Source organism: Akebia trifoliata, chromosome 3 (genome assembly GCF_017979445.1).
Source record: "Akebia trifoliata isolate Shusen 1 chromosome 3, ASM1797944v1, whole genome shotgun sequence".
Classification (NCBI taxonomy): Eukaryota; Viridiplantae; Streptophyta; class Magnoliopsida; order Ranunculales; family Lardizabalaceae; genus Akebia; species Akebia trifoliata.
This window is the reverse complement of record NC_141377.1, coordinates 36985752-37010686: the sequence shown is the minus strand read 5'-3', so window position 1 is coordinate 37010686 and position 24935 is coordinate 36985752. Positions and strand designations below refer to the sequence as shown.

General features: G+C 33.9%; 2 protein-coding genes across 11 annotated transcripts; both read right to left on the bottom strand.

The window, feature by feature from the left end:
• Positions 1 to 3633: 3633 nt before the first annotated feature.
• On the bottom strand, positions 3634 to 5297 carry LOC147406707 (phytosulfokine receptor 2-like). The gene has a single exon (XM_086434876.1). The coding sequence runs from the start codon at positions 5025 to 5027 to the stop codon at positions 3906 to 3908; it is 1122 nt and encodes a 373-aa protein (XP_086291002.1). The 5' UTR covers positions 5028 to 5297; the 3' UTR covers positions 3634 to 3905.
• A 4158-nt stretch (positions 5298 to 9455) lies between these two features.
• On the bottom strand, positions 9456 to 21045 carry UBP27 (ubiquitin-specific protease 27). Of its 10 annotated transcripts, none has more exons than XR_015176559.1 (14): positions 20875 to 21045; positions 20309 to 20644; positions 20090 to 20213; positions 18872 to 18972; positions 18511 to 18741; positions 17980 to 18048; positions 17719 to 17847; positions 16334 to 16471; positions 15137 to 15199; positions 14570 to 14929; positions 13442 to 13704; positions 11521 to 11585; positions 11323 to 11417; positions 9456 to 11221 (listed from the first exon to the last, which is right to left on the bottom strand). XR_015176559.1 is itself a non-coding variant. In XM_086434873.1 (12 exons), the coding sequence occupies exons 2-11, from the start codon at positions 20585 to 20587 to the stop codon at positions 13447 to 13449; spliced, it is 1752 nt and encodes a 583-aa protein (XP_086290999.1). In that variant the 5' UTR covers positions 20588 to 20644; positions 20875 to 21045; the 3' UTR covers positions 9456 to 11417; positions 13442 to 13446. The 10 variants fall into 10 exon arrangements, 4 of the variants coding, with proteins under 4 accessions (XP_086290999.1, XP_086291000.1, XP_086290998.1 ...); XR_015176561.1 differs by having other exon boundaries at positions 9458 to 10504; XR_015176558.1 differs by having other exon boundaries at positions 9456 to 11417.
• Between the last annotated feature and the right edge of the window lie 3890 nt (positions 21046 to 24935).

Genomic DNA, 24935 nt, shown 5'->3' with positions numbered 1-24935 from the left:
GTTGAGACGCTTTATCAACCTTAAGGATATCAGCTAAGAGACTTTAGATTGCAAAAGTATTCCATTAATGTTCTATCAATTTATCTGTTTTTATTAAGATTTCCAATATTTAGTGATGCTTTTAGTGGCCACAACTCACTCAATGAGCATTGACATCATAGAATGGCAATGTACTTTGAGAAGGGTTTTTTTTTTTTTTTTTTCAAAATTTTTCCTTTTCTCGGGTTTCACCAATTGAAGGGACCGGATGAGCCAGAGTTGTTAACCAAGGCATATGGGACCCTCACCTAGACACGTGCAATGCCCTCACATCACACGCACCAAGTAAGTGAGGGAACGCGCTTGCGGGTGGCCCCAAGGAAATATTGCTCGTATTAGGTATTGAAACCACAACCTACAAACTCTCATCACTTATTGGATTCGAAATTGCATAGCTGTGACTGTCCAAGCCTTGGTGGATGGAGAATCATAAGTTTATTAAAATTGGTAAATGAGGCTACTTCATACTTTTTAATTTATACACTTTCATATAGGAAATAATTAAACAAAAGTGGAGAGAAACTTTCATAGGTAGTTGGAATCTTTACTTCTTGTCACATCACTCACAATTAACGAATTTAAGGGATATAAATAGAGTTAGCCATCATTTTTTATCTAAGAATTTTTTACTAAAATAGAACAAAACAAAAAAACAACGGAGTGAATTGTATAAGGAGGCTGGCGTGACGTGTGGATCACGTTATTCTCTTGAAGGAGACGTGTCACACACGTTCCTATTAATCTGAGTCAATAATAGCATATTAATTTGGAAATAAATAATATTACTGTTTGAGTATCGATCATTTTTACCAAATTATCTTTTATCAGTCATGCATGATAAAAGAAAAGTGGGTCAAGTGTGTTCAAAACACCCCCACAAAGCAATGAATTCCTTCGAATCACCCTCCTGGGTTTCGATTGATCTCGAATCAACTAGTTGAACGTAGGACTTTTTGAAGGGACAATACGTGTGACCGTGGGATTACTCTCACAATAAGGAAAATAATTTTTATCTTCACTTACATTTTAATTAAGGGAATTCATTGCAGTCTTATACCAATAGCTACGCACCAACATGCATGATAAAAGATAAAAGATAAAATTTAGGAAAAAATTAGATGGCCTCTTAGTAGCCCATTTAATAAACTTTTCTTTTATTTTCTTAATAGTCCCTGGACTTCATCTCCTAACATTTCTCACGATTGAATACTCTAATCGTTCGAACTCATTGTTTTCATCCAAAAAAATTAGACTTTTAGCACCTCAGTTGAATTTTGGAGATTCCATTTTATCAAAAATGATTTAAGAAAGAAGAAACAATTTTCAATGATTTTTTCAAATATTTTGAAGATGTATGTAAAAAATTAGGGGTTTTCATTTTTCTTTCTTAATTTTTTGGATGAAAATCGATTAAGAATAATTCTTTTGGGTTAAAATCATCTAACTGAGCTATTATCTCTTTTAGTCTACTTTCCATGTGTTTTAGTTGAAAAAAACTTGAAATTTGAAAATCGGTGGATTTTACCAGTTTCAAGTTCACCACTTTTTAGTTTAAAAGTGGTAAATTCAAAAGTAAATAAAAAGATTGAGTTCGACAGTAAATAAAAGTGGTGAACCCAACAATAAATAGTAGTAAGTTCGACAATAAAAATTGTGAACTCGACACTAAATAAAAAAATGTCAAGTTCAACAATAAATAAAAATGGTGAACTTGTTAGTGATAGTCACAAAGTCGGAGTACGACTTTAAAACGATAAGGGAAAACTTGGAAAAAACGTTGAAAACGAGAAAACACGATGAAAATAAAATATTAAAAATTATGAAAAATATAAATCTAATGAAAATTCATAAAATCAAGTTATTATCATCAAATCCTATCTTTTTACATTTATGCATCACCAAATTCTATAATTTTTCTTTCTTAGTTTTTGGATGAAAATTGATTAAGAATAGTTCCTTTGGGTTGAAATCATCTAAACAAACCGTTATTTCAAGTTTTTAGTTGATCTTTCCATGTGTTTTTGTCCAAAAAACTTGAAAATTCAAAATTCAAAATCAATGGATTTTACCAGTTTTGAGTTCACCATTTTTTATTTAAAAGTGGTGAATTTGAAAGTAAATAAAAAGCGTTGAATTCCACAGTAAATAAAAGGTGGCGAACTCAATAGTAAATAATGGTGAGTTCGACGATAAAAATTGTGAACTCAACATTAAATAAAAAACTGTCGAGTTTGAAAATAAATAAAAATGTTGAACTTGTCAGTGATAATCACAAAGTTGGAGTATGGGTTTAAAATGGCCAGGGAAAACTTGGGAAAAACGTTGAAAATGGGAAAACACGATAAAAATAAAAGATAACAAAATATTAAAAATTATGAAAAATATAAATCTAATGAAAATTTATAAAATCAAGTTATTATCATCAAATCCTATCTTTTTACATTTATGAATCACCAAATTCTATTATGCATCAAATCCCACATTATAAAAAAAAAAAAGTATTTAAATTTTTTTCCTGTGAAAAAATAAGAATAAAATGATATTTTTTGTTACAAATGAAAAGATTGCGTTTTTTAATTGTTTTAATCATCAGAGATACAAGACACATTTTTTTCAATAATAAAATAAAAAACGTTGTTTATTGTTACTATGTTGACAGTAAATAAAAAAGTGGTGAGCTCACTCATTAAGAAATAAAAAAGTTTACTAAATGTCCTATCAAGTTATTGTGCAAAACTTTGGGATTATTTAAAAATTAATTCCTTTACAAGGGTCCTTTCAGTAATTTTCTCTAAAATTTAAGACTCTTTTTTGATGTCATAAATAAGTGGAACCCGTAACAAATGATGTGGGCCCTGCCTAATCAATAAGCAAAGTGGTTGTTTGTGGGCTATTCAGCCCAAAATGACAATAATTAAATCAAGAGTCGTGCTGACAATGACATTCTTTCACACATTGGTGTGCACAGAACCATAGATGCTTCTCATTCGTATCTTGAAGAAAAATATCTATGTTTCTATCAATCTTATTATTTTCCTTCTCATTCATATTTTGAAGAAAAATATCTATGTTTCTATCAACCCTATTATTTTCCTGAAATCAAAGATTGGGACTTCTTGGACTGATCTTCACTCTACATAAATCATCTCACCATTATTTTTTCTCTTTTCTACTGTAAGAATATTGTTAAGGTGCTAATGAAAAAATAAATTTACTTATAAATAAAAATATTTATAATAATAATAAAAAAAAATTCATTGAACTCAACTTCACCTTATTAACCACCAACCCTTTACTCCTATTAAAAACAATGAAGGATATAGAAATTGACTAATAATTAACTGATTCAAATAGAACCACTTGAAATTCACTCGGTGACATGGATGTGTGTATAGGATCATAGATCTTTTGCCTTGTGTATTCCAAAAATAAAATAAAAAATTCTATGGCTATGTACACATGCCACATCAATGAGTGAATTTCGAATGACTTTTTTTTTAGTCAATTTATTGTGACTCATATAAATTAGAAGAGAGGGAAAAGAGGCTTTCCACCTAAAAATATAAAGAGATCAATCCATCAAAGACCATCACATGGCATGAATAAAATTTATTTACTTTGATTTAATATCCATAATTTTAGTATGATATATATCATCAAAGAGGGATGCCCTAGCTCCTTAAATAGGAATAAAAAGAAGATGAATCTCCAACTAACATAAGAGAGGCTTTTATACCACTTAAAGACTGATTTTCATGGAGAAAAAAAATGATAAAACTATTATAGCATGTACATTGAGATTTGGAAGGCAAAATGACATAACAATTGGAATGAAGTAGAGACTTAAAATATGGAATGAAAATATTTCATGACGAGAGTTGATTGAACATCATAATAACCTCATCCATGGAGGGCCTCTTTTTGCGGTCCTCACTGGTACACAAGCATGCAATTCTAAAATACTCTTCGACATCTGACTTTGGTAATTCTTCTCTCGATATCGTTCTATCAATAATCTCGATTTGTCGACCTTGTTTCACCATTATTCTTGTCCATTGAACCAATCCAACTTCCTTTTTATCGTCCATCTTAATTGGCCAATTCGGTCGCTTACCGGTAGCGACCTCAATCATCAAGATACCAAAACTATAAACATCAGCTCTAGCCGTTGCAGCCATGAGACCTTCCTTGTACTCTGGTGGCATATAACCAACGGTACCCGCGATTTGTGTCGACACATGAGAGTGCGACGATTCGATATGCCTAGCTAATCCAAAATCAGCAATATGTGCCTCGAATTGCTTGTCCAATAATACATTACTAGCCTTAATATCCCTATGAATAATTGGTGTGTCTAAAGTATGTAAATAACATAGTCCCTTAGCCACACCTTTAATGATCTTAATCCTAATTTCCCAAGACAAGGGTGGACGAACATTATCCGACGAGGTAACCGACACGTCATCATCAGATGACGGGTCGTGAATCCATTGATCGAGACAACCTTTCTCGATAAACTCGTAGATTATGACTCGATCATCACCTGATACACAGTAACCGAGAATTCTAACGATATTTGGGTGACGGATCTTGTCCTTACCTAGGGTTTCTATCTCGGCCCGAAACTCGCGAAACCCTTGAAAGGCGTCTTTGCTGAGTTTTTTAACGGCGACAGTAACGTCTTTAGAGAGCTGAGCTTTGTAGACGAGGCCGAAGCTTCCGTCACCAATGATTCCGTCTATGGCGAAGTTTTTTGTGGCGATGATGAGCTCGTCCATGGAGATTTCATTGAGAGATGGATCGAACGATGCGCTTTCGTTTATGGTGGTTGATGGTGTGAGATTATGGTTCGGTGTGGTTCGAGTTCGGGTTTGAGGGGTTTGTTTTCGGGTTTCTTTGCAGAGGAGAAATATTATAGCGAAGATTAGGGTTACGAAGAAGAAGCTGGCAGAGGCACCAAGTACTGCCTGGCCAAATCGATCCATCATTGTGAATGAGATCGATTGACAGACGAATTAGGGTTAGGGTTTTGTTGGATTGGTCTATGTGGAAGAAATGAGGAAAGATCATATTCTGGATTTTTTGAGTGAATGTGGAAGAGAAGAATTAAGAGCTCCATTTCCATTAATGGACTTCGTGCAAGGTCGTCGAGTCTAATCGAAAACGAGTCAAAAATGATTTTGTTGATTCCGTATGACGTGGTGTTTGATAATATGATACTCCCATCTGTGTTTGGTGATGACCAAACTATGGCGTTTGATTATTTATGAGTCTCAGATTGAAAATGGGATGGGAGTATAGGATTTTGATACAGCGTAATGCAGGATGAAATATCAACGGTTCCGCGTTTTAGTTTACAAGTCAACGCCGGCTTTTCGAAGGCGCATTCAAGAACACGTCATCAGAGTGCACCCGTCCAGCGTTTCCGAGTTCGTTCTATTTGCACACACCCGCACTTAAGTGATTCTTGTAAATATAAAATTACCATTTTTTTTTCAAGTCATCTTTAATGTTTACAATGTTTTTTTTTACTTTGTTTTTTATTATACATTTAATCATCAATAAAGATGAACAAAATCAATATTAAAATCTTAAAATGATGATTTTGAATTGAAGATTTTTTTTATAGTTCTATTCGATAGGTTCATACTGAACTTGTTTTAACAAATTTGATAGGTACTTACTGAATATTACCAAACAGATTCGATAAATACCTATTAAATAAAACTTTCTATCAACCATTATAAAATCGATTCGACAGGTACCTATCGGTCAAAATATTTTCATGTGAACGACTTTGACTTTATTGGAAGTGTTTGAGTAAAAGAAATAAGTAAGATTAAAGCTTAAAACCCTTGTTGAGATCTATCAAGATGCCAAAAAAAAAAAAAAAATTGAAAGAGAGAAAGAGGAGAAGATAACAGGAAAAAGATAAGATGAAGAAATGGTTTGGTACTCTTAAGTGTGTGCAATAAGTAATGGAGGTTAAAACAGATTTAATAGGTGTGTTTAAAGAGATATTTTAAAATTAAGGTGGATATCGCAAACAAGTGGGTGAAATGAACTATTTCGGTACATGCAAATAAACCTACCCATAATTTCCATCATTGTTAGCAATTTTGAATACGACAAAAATTAGACAAGAGAAAAATTCGAGTTCTATTCGATTTTGATAAAGGAAAAATATGTAACATATGCTTTATATATGTATTATACACCTCATTTCTAAAATTTGAAAGTAAAAAAATTTGGTAATATGATAATGATATTAATAGTGAGAGTGATGAGGAAATTGGTGATGGTGAAGGTAATAATGAGGGCATTGAGGTTATTATTTCTATTGGTTTATTTAAAAAAAGACCAAAGTCGAGGGATAAATCATTAATTTAATAAATTAAGGTGATATTTTAAATAAATGTAGATGGGCAAGTCATTATTTTAAAAAAATGAAAGGTACATGTATCACCTAAAATGTAAGATTCCTCCAAAATTTTAAAACATGGTCGCTTCAAAGTCAGACTTGTGTTATATACGTTACAACTTACAAGTTTACACTTTACAACATACAACAAATTACACCAATATTTTTTTCGACTGGATTTTATAAAACTTTGTAAAAAAATTTTGTATTTTATTCTTTTTAACTAAAAATATGTGAATTATTTAGAATAATTCAATAATACGAAGAATAATACTTTCTTTGAATGAAAAAAAAAATCGTGAATTAAACGGGGGATTGTTAACAAGGGTTTCCACTAAGCGAACTGTCATAAATCATAATATATGAGTTATAAAGCAGGATCAACAGACAATTAAAAAACCCATGCTTTGTGTCTTATATGGGTTAGAAGTTTCAGAATGAGCTGATTTTTCATGAGGATGATTTTTATGATGAAGAGATCATCCTCACAAAAGATCAGCTTATTCCAAAATTTCTAACTCAATTTACAAGTTGAAGAATCGTGGATTGTCCATTTTTTTTTTCGTAAACCACTTTTGATTGGGTTAGAATTTTCAGAATGAGCTGAATTTTTTGAGGAGACAACCCTCACAAAAAATCAATCCATTTTGAAACTTCTAACCCTTATAGGACAAAAAGCGTGGATTTTTTTGTTGGTTGGCGATCTTTTCCCATGAGTTATATTTTATCCAAGATTAAAAAAGAGAGATTTTGTTGCCACACCAACTTTTGCTAACGCCAATTCATAGGTAAATCACTAAAGAATTAGCACACATCTTGAGGTGGTATTAGCAAAAGTTATTGTTGTAATAGAAGCTCTCTTAAAAAAATTATTCAATTAATACATTTTTATATGGAGTAGAAGTGGTTCGACACCAAAAATTTGGGTTTGAAAAAGGCTTTCATCTTAAAATTTAAACTTAATATAATTAGGATCATAATAGTCAAAAGCCAAGAATTGCAATTCCACAACCCTTAAATCTCGTTAATTTTTAAATAGGGTGCAATTGGCACCCCAACTTTTACTTATTACCCCTCAATTAATAAAATAAAAATAATAATTTAATGGATGTGAATAGTAAAAGTTAATAGAGCCTCTCTCCTTTTTGTAAAGATTTCTAGTTGTTAGGTTTAGGATTTTATGTTGGCCTAATCCAAATTGTAAACAAATGTTCAGGTTATTTCAGTGTGTTACAATGCTTTGTAATAACTTTAACCGAACTTTTGTAATATTTGAATGGTGTGTTTTAATCTTTAATTAGGGTGTGATTAATGATTTAAGAAATTGGGGGTGTAATGAGTAAACCATCCTTTAATTTAATATTCTAAATTACAAATAAACCCTTCAAGAGTTGTGGGTTTGCACATGCCACCTAGTTGTAATATAAAGAAAAAAGAATAATTTATCAAAATAGTACAGTTTTCAAAATTAATTATCAAAATGGTAAATTGTGGGAATTAATTTCGAAAATGGTAATTTTACCATTTTCAAAATTAATATTTTTTACCAAAACTGTAAAAACAGTAAAATGTAATTTTTTTTTTACCGAAAATACCTTTTTTTGTTTTACATATGTATTTACCATTTTAACCTTAGAAATAAATTAAAATCCACCTAAATCTTTCTCTTCTTTTTAATCTTCCCAACACTAAATAGAAATATGAAAGAAAAGAGGATTTTTTTCATAATTTTAGTCAAAAAATAAAAAAGGGTATTTTCGATAAATTTTTTTTACATTTTACTGTTTTTACTGTTTTGATAAAAAATATTAATTCTAAAAACTGTAAAATTACCATTTTCGAAATTAATTGTTACAATTTACCATTTTGATAAATAGTCGAAATGTGATGCATGTTGTGGTAAATTTGCCAAGAAAAAATGTCCCTTAATTTTTGGGCTGTCAATTTAAATTACCCAAAGACTCTCTCTCTCTCTTATAATTTACTTGAATTATTAAGAGGTTTCTACCAAACATTGCAATGATGAACTCGACCAAGTTTTCGTAGACTTGCTCAAGATTTTCAAAATTCTGAGTGAATCATCTTAGGGATCTTGGAGTAGCCAATGTGGGCTGAGATCTTCAAACTGCCAACGAAGTCAGCTTTAATAGACCAATCAAAATTATTTCCAAAGTAGAAAAAAATAGTAGAAACAGAGCCCTGTTGACATTCTGAAAAAGGGACAGGAGTGTAAGACTAGTATTCCTTTCCAAGGTTTTAAGTTGAATGAGCTACCCAAACGAATTGAATATTACTTACCATATAAAAGTTTATTTAAATACTTAATTTAAAATCCAAAGTCCACATTTGATGAGATCAAGCCTGACAGAACTTAAGTTCCTTAAGTAACGGCTATTATTTTAATATTGTTTACAACATAAACCTTCTCCCATTGTCTTTATAATGAAATTTCTTATTTTAAATTTCAAATCAAATTGATAAATTACTTTTGAAATTCACTTTTATCAACAAAAAGAAAATTATTACCATCTTTGGCAGAGCCTATATGCATAAAAGGTGCAATTTTTAAAGAAATCTACACCATTGCACATTTTCCCTTGAATTCAATTTTCAATCCAAAGAGATCTTACCTTGGGTGGAAATTTTTTTTTATTTTTTTACTATGACAATGATTTTCCCATCAACTACCTTCGTTGTAAGAGCAACTCCAACACAAATCGGTATTTTATTGTGGAGAGTGATTTTGCCTATTCAAGGTATCTTCACTCTAACTATACTATTGCCAAAATGACTCCACAAATTCAATTACAATAAATGTTTCACAACTACCATCCTTTTTTACTGCCAAACAGAGGGAGAGAGAGAGAGAGAGAGAGAGACTCTTCTTCTTTTGCCTCTCCCACCTTCTCTCTCAAGAATATTTCTAACTAGAGAGCCAGAATTCGAGTGCGTTGGAATACTTTTGGAGGGCTCTGACTCTATCGAGCACTAATGCATTGGAGTTGCCCCGAGTCACCCTACCCTCAAAACTACAAGCCAACTCTCTTTTTGAAAATTTCCACAGTTCAATCAAATGGTGGAATGCATTTTTACACAACCATTGTGCAAGGAAATCACTCTCTAGAAAATGATTTCCACTGTATACCGTCAAAATGGATGCTTGTCTTTTTCAACTCATTATAACTATCTTCAGGCAGAGTTATAACCCTGGAACCAAACACCCAGTTAGTGTCTTCGATTTAGACATTTTTCAAGTGCAGGCTTTTGAAATCCTTCATAAAGAAGTCTTGGAATTAAATTCTGAGATTCAAATTTTCACACTCATCTGCAATCAATTTCTTTCAGACAAAATCAGCTATCTATAGCTCAATCCTATCATCATCACAAGCAATATAATATTTACATCCAGGTGAAATCATGATCCTTAAAAAAGGGTACCATTTAGCTCGAGATCATGCGACAATGGGATATATTTCAAAGACTATCCAACATCCAAACTAAAATAACTCTATTACTTAATCAAAGGTGCCGTCTCTATATAATAATTTTTTGCCTTTCACCATGAAATTGTTCTTCCTTCTTAGGTCTCTTACAATTTAAATCTAATCAATCTCTATCTTGGCCAATTCCCTCCCATCAGTCATCCACTTTGGTTGCTCTTCCTGTTGTCAACAATCACAATCTTACTGATCTCAAGGTTACACGTCTGAAGATTTTGAATCGAATTTTTACACCCCACAAAAGATCCTCTCTCCTTTACAAACAATCTATTGTATAAATTTGGCCATCATCTAAAAAGCATCGCCTTGAACTGACCATAACCCAAAACCACAAGTATTACAACCCGATCCAATCGATTTTCTGTTTCAGTACAAAATTTTTACTCATCCCAAATATTTTGGGGTTGCAATTTCACATCAATTTCTGCTATTCAAGAGGGTAAACCACAATTCTTAGCTATCTCCACAAAACTTAAATTGATCACTCCACACCCCTGCTTTTATCATTTCAATATCAGAAAGCCCTCCAATCAGTGACCAAAACCTGCAATTTTTTTTGAAGAAAAAAATCAAGATTTTAAATATTGCCAATTTTTCCAAAAGTCTAGAAAGTTTTTTGAAAAATTCTTTGATTTTTCAAGAAATTGCGATTAATTATGATTTTTTTAAATACATTCTTTTTTAAGATTTCTGTACTTCAAAATTTTATATATATATATAATTTATTCGATGTTTTCCTGACTATTGATCTTTTTCCGCAGCTTTCTCTTGCAGAATTATTCCCAAACCCCAACTTTGTCACTTTGCTTCCAGTAATAAAGCCCATGTTCATACCCACATTAAAGTAGAAAGTTCATACTACAGCATCTGCACACTGGTTGCTAACCCTGCCACAAATGCCGTTTTGTAGTACCAACTCCTCTTTGGCCATTGTTGAAAGGAGAAAAATCTTCAGCATCAATTGGTAGGCACAACCACCGATATACCTACACATGTGAAGTAGATGCAACGAAGCAGGGCACCATTCAAAATGTCCCACCACTGCAATGTCCAAAAAGCAGGGGAGGGTGGAGGAGCAACTCATCATCATCAAAGCCTCATCCCAAAGATTTGAGGGCAGCTAAACAAATCATGTCCTCCATTCCATTTTGTTCAAAGCCACATATTCTATTGAATGCGTATTCATATCTTCCTTCACCATCTTCAACCACATTCTTTCGGGTTGTCCTCTAGCTCTTTTAGAACCTTCAACTCAATTGGTCTTTACGGCCAGATGACCATTACATTTACCAGAAATGAGTTGAAGGCAATTCAGATGTAAACAACAGTAATAAAAAATAAAATAAAAAAGATGATCATTACCAACTGTTGGACGTCAAATCCCATCTAATTTGGTTGGGTTCATACCAATCGCTAACACTGACTTGAGGAACTCCAGTTATCGGCCTTTTCTAGACCTGGATTGCCGAAAATGCAAAATTAAAATAAGATAAGATGCTTGTAGCTTTTGTTTCACCAATAGAAATATTCTCCAAATAAAACATTAGGAGAATAACATACCACCATACTCTTCATGGATGTTCAAGTACCATCAAGAAAAAAAATTGGGCATAACCTGCATAGATCTATTCTTATAATCAATGATCTTGTGATAATAATACTCTGTTACCATGCACTCAATAGGCAAGCTTCATTATTGAACTTTCAATCATTACTAAACATTAAAAGTAAGTTCCTGATAAGGGCTTTACAAATAAATGTTTCATAATTGTCCAGTTATAAGATGCTATGTCAACAGAGTTTCCCCATAAAACAAGGGGTTTTAGTGATTCGAGCTCCTAACTTTTGGAAGTTAGGAGTTCAGGCTCAATTTCTTTAGAATTGGTAATTTACCATTCAAAGTAGCCAGATCAGCAAAAAAGTAAATTCCATACCAATACTACCCTTTAACCACTCTGATGCTAAACCTTCTACCACCTTCCGTTGCAGGTGTAATGATTACACCTTTTTATATTCTAAATAATAAATTCTCACGGTCCTTTTTATCGTTTTGTGTAGATTGCAGACCGAAAAAATGAAGAACACATTTTTGAGGTTCGAACTGAGATCAAAAGAAGAAAATGACGTAAATTCAAGACGGAGAATATGTCAATTCAAAGAAGAATATGTAAATGCAGACGAAGAAGAAGATGCAATATTATTTTTTTGAAAATAGAAAAGCGCCTCTTTACAAAGATTTATTTCTTTTATACCATAGCGTAAACCTTTTGTAAAGTGGAGTAGAGGAACATTATCTCGCAATGTGTTTTCAAATCATTAAATATCACATCATATTTGACATGTGTATTCAAATCCCCAAACACATCGGATCAATTTTGAATTAAATTTTAATATTTTTCATAATAGCTCCCTTAGATTTGCATCAACGTATGATAATCATCCTTACTGACCATGGTCAATGGATTAATATGGGTATTATAAATATAGTAAGGACGCCTTTTTGAATTTTCTATCAAATCGCATACAATGTTTACCGCCACGATGGGGAGTTAGAGAAGTTACCAAGTTTAACTAAGGCACATTACTCATTACTCTATCACATCGGTTTTAAAAATTAGAATTAATCTTCGTTTTTTTCATCTTCGCCTGAACTCATTTAGGATTTGAATCGAATTCGAATCAAGTTTTTGAGGGTTTGAATCAACAAGACTATCAATGGACAAAGAAAAGATGAAGAATGACAACCAACAGAAGAAGATAAAAGCAATTTGTAAGAGTTTAGTGCATAGATTAGGGTAGAGAAGTGTTTCTAAGAATTGCTTAGGGTTCTTAGAGAGTTCTTATATAAAGTTATTACGCTTTTGTAAATGTACTTTACACCTAGACGTTTTACAATGAATTGGAACTTTGGTAAGATAGTTTCGCGCTTTTGTAAAATGATATTGCGCTTCGTTATAATCGACTTTCATTTTTTTCATTTTGCAGGGAAAAGAAAACACCCCAAAGCATGTAGCAAGTGCGGAGGGAAGAAGATTGTAATATGTCATAATCGTCTAAGTGAAGAAAAAAAGGCTTTGCTCGATGAAACCATATTTTCTCATTTTTTTTAAATGCCTGAAAATCTTATTTTTGTTGGAGGCATAGTGGATGGTCTACTAAGGATTCACATTGCTCCAAACAAGTTTAAGATTGGAAATCATGAGATTCCAATCACTGAAATGGACATGGCCCTGATACTAAGGCTTAAGTTTGGAGACCACCTCAAGTCCTTTCTTCTAGTTCAAGGAGTGAAACAAAAATTACTCGGAGTCAATGAACCCGAGGACCGATCCACTTGGTAATTTTTGGCAGGGATCTTAGGAATTAAATGACACCAGTCATTGAATCATTCTCCTTGGAATATCATAACTCATTGTGCCGTAATACTTAGCAGCAAGATGATGCATTTTACGTTATAAGGCATTTGGGGGGAGGGTGGTACCTATGTCATCTCTCGATTCTCTCATAGAAGAGCAAGCTTGCCTCTGCGGTAAGAACGTCTTCTTCAGAAACACTCAACACCTCAGAATCTGAGACACAAAACCAGCGGACGTGTGCAGGTTCAGATTGTCCAACAGAGTCTTTGTCCATCACTCTTCTATAAACTGTATAATGCCCACTTCCAACTCTTCCGAAGTGCTCCACAACTGAAACCAGACGATACATGTAACTCTTTGAGGGAAGCAAGAGGCAACTCTTTCTGACCTGCACTCAAACAGAAAAAGAAAATCATACATGACCCAACTGTGGGCATGAACAATCAATCGTCAAGACATCAACGTGCTATTAAATCTTAGAAAACTATCAATACCTCTAACCTATGAGCAATAACACAAGCACATGTCAATGTGCGCGACACCGGAATGAAGTGCCAAACACATTGAGCCCCCACAAAACCAATATGCCAACATGTTCATAGAGTTTATTCCATATGTCAAGAAATATATTTTTGAAATGCTATAGTTCATACAAGTATAAAACACAGAAGGAATGCACTCACATAATCTTATATATTTTAAATCATATATAATCAGGCTTACACCCATGGCTCAGTTGGTTTGACACATCGCAGAGCAACTTTGAAGTCGTGGGTTCAAGTCCAGCTTACCCATGAAAAAAAAAATCATATAACCAGTACATTTATAATAGCTGAAAAATATTTGAATACATTAAGGACCTGATTGGAAGCTTGGAAATTTTGCAAAATTCCAAAATGGTTGAAACTTTCTTTTAAAGGAAATTTTTTTTCCTAAGCTTCCATATTGGGCACACGTGTCTGCAAGTATCTGACACATGGATACGACAGTGTCCATTACAAATTCTACAACTAGGAACGTACAGGATGTTAAGGTCACAATATAACCTAATGCAACAAAAAACACAAAAACTAAGGAAAAGCAAAAGAAGGGGGCTAAAGTTCGAACTAGATCGTACTTGGCAATAAAAGTAAAGCAACAAAAAAAAAAAAAAACACGAACATTAGGTGCATATCAAACATTCCCATCCGGAAATCTATAATGTATGAACATCCCTAACTTAAGTATCCTATACAACCAAGAGCTCTACCAACCTTGCTATCGGATTGAAAAGGCATGCCTGTTACCTCAAGATCAGAGCAATCAGAATCGTGCCGAACAGATTCTCCTTCAAAAGCTTGAACACATTTATCGACAGATGTTTCATTTATAGAGCACCCCAACTCATCCCCAACTAATGTTTCTGGAGAGAGGTGTTCTCCCGCCATACCATATATGCGTCGTAGCATTCGTGTATCGAATTGCATCCTAAGATGTTTGAGATGAGGGATTGATGGTTGCTGCTTCTTCACTTGCATTCTTCCCACTTTATCATCCACGCTTTCTATTCCCACTCCCACTGCATCTTTCGTGAATGGGAAGAGGTCCAAGACCATTGGAAATGAAATATGGCCCTATAAACATTAACACCCACTTTCATCGATTGTAAAACCCCTCATTTTAAAATGCGTGGCAAGAAAATTATCAGAAGATCTTAATCATTTGTCAAATTTTTTTGTGTCAAGAAACTAGAGAAATGATTTCCAATATTTGTAATTTCATAATATTATGACAGTTTTGGGGGATGTTAGATACACCTGTGGCTAGGAAAACTAAAATACCTGAAGTTTGACTAATTCTCCAAACTCGTTCACTGAAGCGCGTTGTAGATGAATGCATAGAATCTGTAAGTAGATGGTCAAACTGAGGGGCATGTGTGGAGTTCAAACTACATAATCACAGAACTAATACACCCGTTAGATTAAGAGCAAAGCATCCAAGTCTAGAAAAGATGTTATTACTTGTAGGGTAGACCTTAAGCAGTCTACTAGCTACGGAACATTAACGCACATGCAAAAGGTCTACATGACCAATAGTGTCGACCTTGAAGATCATGCAGAAGGTCTACATGCCCAATAGTGGTCGACCTTGAAGATCTCTTATCCCATATCTGATCTGATTGGATGACCACAAAGACTTGATCAATCGCAATCATTTCAGAGGTCAAAATACTATTAATGATCCCAGCAAAGAGAATCTTCAGAGAAGATGGCCATACTAATCTGAGTAATGAGAATTACACACAGTTATAGATACAATGGGTAAATTTTGAGCTGGGTGGCTCCTCACCATTAATGGGAATTACACGCAGTTATAGATATAATGTTATCATAAAAAAATTATAACTTTCAGCTCATCAAGTATCAAGTCAATACTGAACCATCTAACAACATTAGATTCAGTTAAAGCTCAGTTCGTCAGGAAGTCAGTTGCACAGTTTGTTTCTTTCAATCTTTGTTGGAAAATAATTTCATCAAACTTAATTGAGGACTCCTTTTAGTCTCAAACCAAGAGATAATACCATGGAACTTCTAAGGAGTCCCTCAAACACTTAAACGCAATAAAAGAATTAGTTTGAATCAAGAACCAATGAATTTGAAGATCGGAAAGCCAGTTTGATACCCCTCATTGCATTCAATTGCACAAGGTTGACATCTTCATGACCCATTGTACTGGCAATAAAATTTTCATGGCAACCTCTAGCTATACAACCAAAACCAGAACGAGCACAATCAGTGTTTATTTTAGTCTGGGCAAGAATAGGCAGTTCCTACAAACAAAACTGATCAACAGTTGAGGATTAGGAAGATTCAGAGACAAACATTCATTGAAACCTTACAACAAGAATGATTATTCTCAGCAACACTGCTGCTCAATGATGTCAGCAATAAGTCCATGCAGATGAGATGGACGTATCATGTCTACAGGTATCATAAGGGTCCAGTTTACAAGTAATTTTATCCCTTGTATATTCATACCTTTGGACAACGAGCAATACGTAATTGCTTAATCGTACGTGAGAAATCATTTGACCATTGCATTCCCTCATGTGGAAAGAGATTTCTGCATTCGCAAGAATCTTGCTCAATACAGAACTTAATTTTTTCAATATGTATCTGCAAAATATGGCAGATGAACCACGTTAGGCATGACATTTCTAGTGACAGATTCAATAGACATCTGTGAAAATGTTCAACATGAATATTAGTGTACAAGATAGTAAGATTAAATTTAGTTAGTTCATATTAGTGTACAATATAGGAAGATCAAATTTAGATACATTGATATGTACCAATATCATATAAATAATAGCGGAAGACAATACTGATCAAAAAATAATTGCGGTAGAAAAAATGTGTGTTAGCATGTGTCCAAGACAAAAGCCAATACGCCTGAAGCCATTGGTTGTAAGCCTTATGAGCATACCCACTAATAGTAGAACAAACAAACATCAGATAAATTAAGCAAAAAAAAAACAAAAGAGAGAGAACTCTAGGGGGAAAAACTTTAATCCGTTGTGCATGGGGAGCATAGATGTATCTGGTGATTTTATTTAATTTAACTACGGGACAATTGAATTGTTTAAGCTACTACAACCTCTGGTAGCGTGTGTATACAAATTGCAAGGTAAACACCTTTGACACAAGGCACTAGAAAAGTATAGAGGACATCACACATTAGCCTTTTCCAAGCCTCAGTGGATGAGCCTTGTGCCTACCAAGCTTTTACACCATTTTATTAAGTGCAAGGCATTTTGGTGAATCCCCCACCAGAGACAAGCCTCCAGGCATAAGCCTCGAGCAGTGTTTAATAAACCAATGTAAATAAAAGCAGAAAATAATATTTAAAAAACTTGAGATATGTTTGAAGACGAGTGTCAGCATATGTATGACACGAGTACAACATACTCTGGAAAATACTTCCAAAATGAAAAGCATAAACTCCAAAGTAATGGTCAGTTATACGTTAGACAGGTGAGGAATCCTAGGTTACTAATTGAGTAGACCACACGAGACAATGTTCTGACATTCAGATACAGGTGGCAGAAATGAATGGAGAAAGATCCATGACAGGTGCATCTATGAACTCCTAGTATAAATATATTTATTAGATGATCCACCACTGATCTAGTACATTATTTTGGAGGATCGTAAAAATAGTGAGTGCATCATGGTTGACACCAGGATGATTGAATCATCCAGCCAGGTGAATCCAAAACACTGCCTTGGAGACATCAAATAGTGGTCACAAGACAATAACTTCCACCATGTGTGTACCACATACAGATATACTACTGTTAATAGATCACCTTAAGTTCTACAATTCCTTCCTTGAAAGACTTCCCATAACCAGAGAAAAATACCTCATTTCCTTCTGTAGAAGATAAATACTTCACCGCAGCAATATGCCAACACCGATTGCAGCGGTAATTCTCTATGAGCTCAGCTGCAGTGAACTGCCTCAGGCAATCCTCAATGGAACATCCATCCATCTAGGAATATATATGCAAAAAAGGAAAAAAGAAAAAAATACCACAAAAAAATATTATCGTGAAACCAAGAGAAAGCTGAAATTAGAACTGAAGCATATAGAAATTGTAAGAGGAGAACCTCAATGAACTTACAGAGGTTTCAATACTATCCAGCAATGATGGGAGAGGCAAGCTGTGGAAAAACTCAAAATCCATCGAGAGCTGCACTCACACATACATGCGCACTTACGCACAACAAAAAGGGTAAAAGAATAAAATGGCTAAAATATAAAAAGAATAGTGATATACATGATGAACGTGCAAGTTGATAGATAACAACATCCAATGACCTGAAGGTCTAGGCTTGCTACGTCGGTAAGGTCTGGGACTGTTGATATCATAACCTGGGTTCAAAATCCACCTTCACCCACCAATTACTAACCCACTAACCCGCTTGCCTACTAAAAAAATAATGACCTCCACCAAGAACTCCAATCCAAAAAAAAAAAAAAATCATATCATATTCTTTACTGCTATTCCATTGATAGAGCACGGCTAATGTTTAGTTGGTAGGTGCCTTAGATTTATTATACATAATAACATGCATGCAATACACGGATCAAAAAAAAAAACATGCATGCAATACAGATAAGAAAATTCTCCCAGCCAAAAAAGAGACTCAACCTGACAGGAGCAACTTCTACAAGTTAAATTGCTGCAAAGAATCCCACCAAATGGTCCAAGGAAGTGTCGTTGCCATCTTTCTCGCTCATTCTGGCCTTCTCTCTTTGGAATGGAAATCCTAGACAGAGGAAAGGCAGAAATGTCTGCTAGTGAACCGTTATGTGGAACGTAACATTCTGAAAATTCCTCTTTTAAAGAAGACAAGAGGTGAAGGAATGCTTCTGCTGCATCCTACATTTTACACAAAAAGACAAATTCAGCACCATGTCATGATGCTTTTTTTTTTCCTGTAAATAATATATGATTGTATTAAAGACAGAAGGTATGTATAAGAAAGCCCCACAAAACAGCAAGAACCCACCTGCTGCTTTGTCAAATTGAAACCAGGAATATAGTGGTCCATTGCAAGCATCACTCTCCGTGGATTCAGTACGACCCTTTCATCACGAAGGATGCATAATTCTGCAGAAGATGCAACATATGCTATAGATACTAGAACATAAAGAAATTTGTCCAAAGACAGGCCTAGAATTTCATTAAGAATAGACACAAACAGTTCTTTTATTTTATTTGATTTTATTTTTTAATTAGTCTATCCCTTAATCAGTACAATTGGTAGGACCAAATGGGATACATTATGGTTTATCCCATATTGCCGCAAGAACAATTTGAGAATATACATTTTGTTCATGTAAGTGGTATTTGTCTATACAGAACAATAGGAAGAAATCTCCTTACCAGTTGTGCCTTAGAATGTGAAGCATACAATTGTGTGTGTGGGGGGGGGGGGGGGGTGAGATCCAAAAAATTTAGTAACCGTTACGGCAATGAAAAAAACTATATCAAACTTTCCTACAAAAGGAAAGAACAGATGTTGAATTGCTACAATTATTTGAACAGCTGTATTGCATTGGGAGATCCACCCCATCAGATCATCATGCCATCTGGCAAGAACTTGATGCTTAGTGCATTGTTCATTTCTTCAAGAGTAAAGCTGACTTGCATTAGAGCAATGAATTAAATTGTACAAAACAATAAGGTATTCAACCATGTATCAATCCATCCGTACTACCAATAAGATGTTATCAAAACCAAATTGATTCAAAGAAGAAAAAAGGTTTGAAAATGAGTATTTTATCTTAAACAACCTAATAAAGAATGCTCATCATGCAGGAGAACTGATGCAGGACAAAGATGGAAAATGGGGATAGGGGAATCTGGTTTGGGATTTCAGGTAAGAATTTGGGCTACAATAGGGTCATTACAAAATTTTCGTTGGAACCCTTTGATTGTTGGCTTGATTTGCGTTCTGCATTAAGAACATCTCAAGGTCCTATAAGATACAACATCATAACTAAAAATAGGCTCGTGAATTGTTTACAAAAGAATCTGCAATTTAAAATGAAATTCATCTCAAATCATAGAAATATTAAAAGAATCCAACCCTTTTGGCACCTAACCTCATGGACTAAGGCGTTTGACGTACTGAAAAGCAATCAATAAAAATACTAATATTGATGCTTGAAACACAAGGATGGAAATCAGAGTTTTCACGTACTTTGCAACCATTGGTTATTACCTTTTAGTAAAGCAAACAAATCAACTGTAAGGGGCATGCTTTCAACCCGCTCCTCGACCGATAAACCATCTTCCTCAATTATATTCTCGAGAAAAGGAAGGAAAAAGTCACAACTGGCTAAGGCCTGAGCAAATTTCCCAATAACAAGACATCACTCGATAGCTTTGTAGATGAAAATTCACAATTTACAAACCACATTGTTCAAAAGGATTGTTGTACCTGTAAAATTACATTTAAAAAACAATTGTTGCCTAGGTTTCGCAACCCAGCTACAAAACATAACTTCTCCGAAGAATCACTTGTCTCGGTCGATGGAGAGCCACTTAGACATCCAGTTTTAAGATCTCTTACAACCAATATCAAACCAGTCACCCCCAAAACACCAACTACAATCTGGGATCGAGAGAGTGAAACCCAATTCACCAGAGAGGGTATCTCGTAGCCATGTTTGAGTCTGTGAATTAGATTATATACGTTTACATCTCCTCGGATTCTCATTCGATGAATGATGGATTCTCTTCTTCAATAATCAATTTTTTTCAACAAAAAAGTACCCTACATTACAAAAAGAACAGAAAGAACGAGAGAATCAACTTCAAGTAAAATAATTAAAAGAATAATAATGAGATTTTAAACAAGACAAGAGGGGGGGGGGAGGAATTCTGAAGCACATAAGTTAACAAAATTGAAATTCTGAAGAACTAAAATTGGAAAAAAAAAAAAAGAGATTGAAAATCCCGAAAAGGAGTCGAATCAAATGTTTTGTCGATTAAGAGAAGACTTACTGATATTTCAGAGAGAAATTGATAGAATAGGGATTTACATAAAGTTCCTTTTTTTATAGAGAAACCCTAATTTTTAATCGACCAGCTTTATAGCGATTTCGCGCCAATACTCAGACAACCCTCCATTGTTCTAGCGGATCGCCGACGACATTCCCTTGTTGATTATTAAATGACCGAAATGCCCTCGCCTTCATTTTTTGTTTTTAATTTTTTGGGGGCTTAAAAGATCATAGTTTTTTTTTTTTAATTATAATTATTAATAGAAGATAAAAAAGAGAAATACACATACAAAACTACTTGAAAATATAAATGAAATGTCCTTATATCTTCAAAAATTATTGCCTTTATTGGACTCTTTGTATTTATATGCATTAGGATGTAGATTCGAGGATCTCTGAGTTTGAGAAATAAAAAGATTGAACTATCATATATTAAGTCAACGATGGTACACATGTAAATGAGTAGATCTTGACTACACTATAAAAGAGAAGGCTGGAAAATCCTATGAGTCGTAACATGATGGTCAAGGGAAAGCTAGGATTTTTGTGTAGGGGGCCAACTATGATAAGGTTGAAGAGCTAGAATATGAATGAATTTGAAGAGAAAATCCAAGTATTTTTGTTAGAGATTAAAGAAAAGGGCATCTAGGTCATTTTATACAAGGGGTTAAGACAATTTTCAAAATGGTGGATTGAAGATGAGGTTAAATGGGTGTCTTAATCCCCATAAACATGTGAATGTGTATCTCGAGGAGGGAAATCAATAGTTCTGTCACATGCCACGTCGGGAGAGTAGAGGGGGAGTATGTCAAAGGGGAGAGTCAGAAAATCATTATTCCTTTACTTGACCAACTAACTTGAGTTATCCGAATTGAAGTATAACTTGTCCATCTGAATAAAATTTGAGTAAACTTACTCAAAATGATTTTTTCCTAGAAATTAATGAGGTTAAATCCGAATATAAATCATATTTGACATGAATACCTATTTACCCTGGGGTAATATGTAAAATTCACTATATGATATAATAGGTTTAATTTAATTTTTTGTGTTGATGTATTATTAATCACAACTTAAGTCTGATATGGATATGTTGTTCAAAATACATGAATTAGAATAATATGTCGAATGAAAATTTGTACATATATATCCTTAGTAAACGAACTAAAATCAGCCCAATCTGAATCAAACCCGTCCGAAGATATGATGCTCGGCCCTTATGTAGCAACCAACCCACTTATCCTAATAAATGGCTCACTTCATATGTAGCAGCCGACTCCCCTATCTAAAAGTAGTCAACACCTATATCGAAGAGATAAGTGACTCAGTCCCTTCGAAACGACGACCCCTATCCAAAGATAGGAAGTTCTGCCCTATGCTCATGTCTTTTTATTCTTTCTCTCACTCGAGCCCTTTAAAAATAGACAACCCTTTCCCTCTCCAAGATGGGAGGCTCAGGCCTTTTTAAATAGTTGACTCTCTCCCTCTCCAAGATAGGAGACTTAGTCCCTTTGAAGTAGTCGACCCTCTCCACCTTCAAGATAGGAGGTTCGTCCTATTTGAAGCAACCAAACCCCCTATCTCTTAAATAGGTGGTTCGGCCCTTACAAATAGTTGAACACTCCCCTTCTCCTTTCTATAGAGCTCAGCTTGTTGGGTTTCACAATCTTCTTCTTATTTCTTTCCTCTTGAACCAAACTAACTCAGTATCTTTTTTATACTATTACTAAGGTAAGGTGAAGGTGACAATGAACTATCATCCTCTCAAATAGCCACGCAAAAAGTGACATATTAAATATATTAAGCTACCCAAGTAGTGATGCACCACAAAATGTGCCACTACTAATTTAATCATCATCTCAAGTAAAGTTACCCAAGTAGCAACATAATAACGAAGATGTTGTTACTAATCTACCCAAGTAGCAACACAACTAAATTACCCCAGTAGGTATATACTTACACTACTCAAGTGGCAACACAATAAAGAAAACGCAATAACCGCCAAAAGCCTGATAGAAATTCTCATTCAAAGGAATTACATGCACATAACTTGACTGAGTCAACTTAAGGAACTGAGTAATCATTGAGTTGAAATAGTTACATAATAAAGATCACTCATTATTAAGTTACAAAAATCATGAAAAATGGGTTTTTGATCATCAAAGCTTAATTGGTCTTTAAAGAAATAATGCAAGGCAACATGGGAGTTGTTACAACTAAGTTTATGCTCCATCATAATGAGTTTACTCTATAAATAGGGAGACTTCTCTCACTCAAACACATAACGCCAAAATTACACAACTCTCTATTTCTAATTTTCTTCTTCTTGTTCAGCAATTTTATCAAGTACTAACTCGATCATCGAAGGCTATTTAGTCAACAACACACTGATGTCTCGAGGAGTATTAGAGTCGAAAAAATCTCATACATTTAGACAAAACATACATGACCTATTGCCAACCTTAGACGAAACAATGACGAAAATTGAATAGTTAATCAAATATTGTAGATCACAAATACTAGCAATTGTAAAATGTTGATCTCAATGATTTGAACTGACCATATCGACAATTTGAACATCAATCTCACAAATTAAAATGGGGTTTAAGGGGGCATTAAGAAATAAAAAGGTTTATTGAATGGGCCATCAACTTAACATGGACAAAATAGGCGAGGGGGTAAAAAGAATCCCCTACGATGCATTAAGTAATTTTTCTTATAATCAAATCCTTCACCCTCTACATATCATTTAAAAATAATTCATTGATTTTTGTTATTAATATAGAATTTATTTCCTTTATTGGTCTTTTGTAATTTGTATTATTATGGATTGTGATGTAAATTGCTAGTTACATTCCGTTCAAAAACCTTAGATCAGTTCATCAAACCATTAACCACCTAATCGGACACCCTATTATACTCAGGATGCATTTTATCCCATTCTATTTCATTTTATATTTGTTGTCATGCATATGAGTTGAGAGAGTATTGACCAATAACAATATTTATCCAAAAATTAAAAAGCTTTTGTTCTTTTATTTATTTTGGAGCGCTATGCCCGACCAAATTTCATTTATTGAAAAATGGTATATATGCATTTAATTTCGTTTATGTTATGGAACTTTGTGAGCACTGATCAAACCGTTCTTTTGATCTACTCATATGGCACGACAAACCTGTAAAAGCAATAACATTATTGTGTTTCAAATAGTTGAATTTCATTGGTATGCATCATTATTTCATATCTTCTAGTTTTTTCACGTTTTGCCATATCACCCTAACTTATAAGTATTCTTAATACTTTTGTTGTGGTGTCGTATCATGTTTAATCTTTGAAATAAGCTACAAGATGATTGAGGGGATGTTGGGGTGTAGAAATAATTAGATTATTATTGTTAAAGTAATTGACATGCAAATGCAAACCACCCCAACATTTTAAATGGTGTTTTCGTGGTTGTAAAGCGACTAAAATCCAGCTTCACACCATTGGATTGATACTCGAGATTTATGCTACACACAATAAGATGCATTGTCTAGTACTAGAAGGTGGTATGTGCAAATGCACATGTATGAGAAGAGCTTATTTGTACTTTAAAATATTTTTGAAAATTACCATTAGATTGGTCCTTGAGATTTACTCAACACACATTAAGATGCATTATATGCTACTAGAAGGTGGGCATGTGCAATGGCAGATGCATGAGAAGGGCTTATTTGCAATTTAAAATATTAATTAAAGATATTTTTAAAAATTACAGGAAAAAATATGTTTTTGCAATTTTGAAAACTAACCAACATGAGAATAGGACCGTGGGATTACAATTTTCTTGGTTTTTGATCAAATGTTAAAAGGTTAGGGGTATTTGTTGTGTCCAACCACTTCTACTCCATCTTTTCTCAGTGTAATAGTAAAGGTATATACACTTCAAAATTTTATTTTTCCTAGAAAAATAATCCAAATTTGATAGTTTTGGATAAAGTTATTGTTGCATTTAATAAACCTTTAAGGAATTTTATCTACACGTCACTAATCTCTAAGGGCCTTCCAAAAGTTTTTAGAAA

Coding starts and splice junctions, on each gene's coding strand:
- LOC147406707 (XM_086434876.1), bottom strand. CDS start 5,027: ATGATGGATCGATTTGGCCAGGCAGTACTTGGTGCCTCTGCCAGCTTC.
- UBP27 (XM_086434873.1), bottom strand. CDS start 20,587: ATGAGAATCCGAGGAGATGTAAACGTATATAATCTAATTCACAGACTC. Junction 18,742..18,871: donor TCAATTTGACAAAGCAGCAG/GTGGGTTCTTGC, acceptor TGTAAAATGTAG/GATGCAGCAGAAGCATTCCT. Junction 13,705..14,569: donor CTTTTCAATCCGATAGCAAG/GTTGGTAGAGCT, acceptor GTTTGAGTGCAG/GTCAGAAAGAGTTGCCTCTT.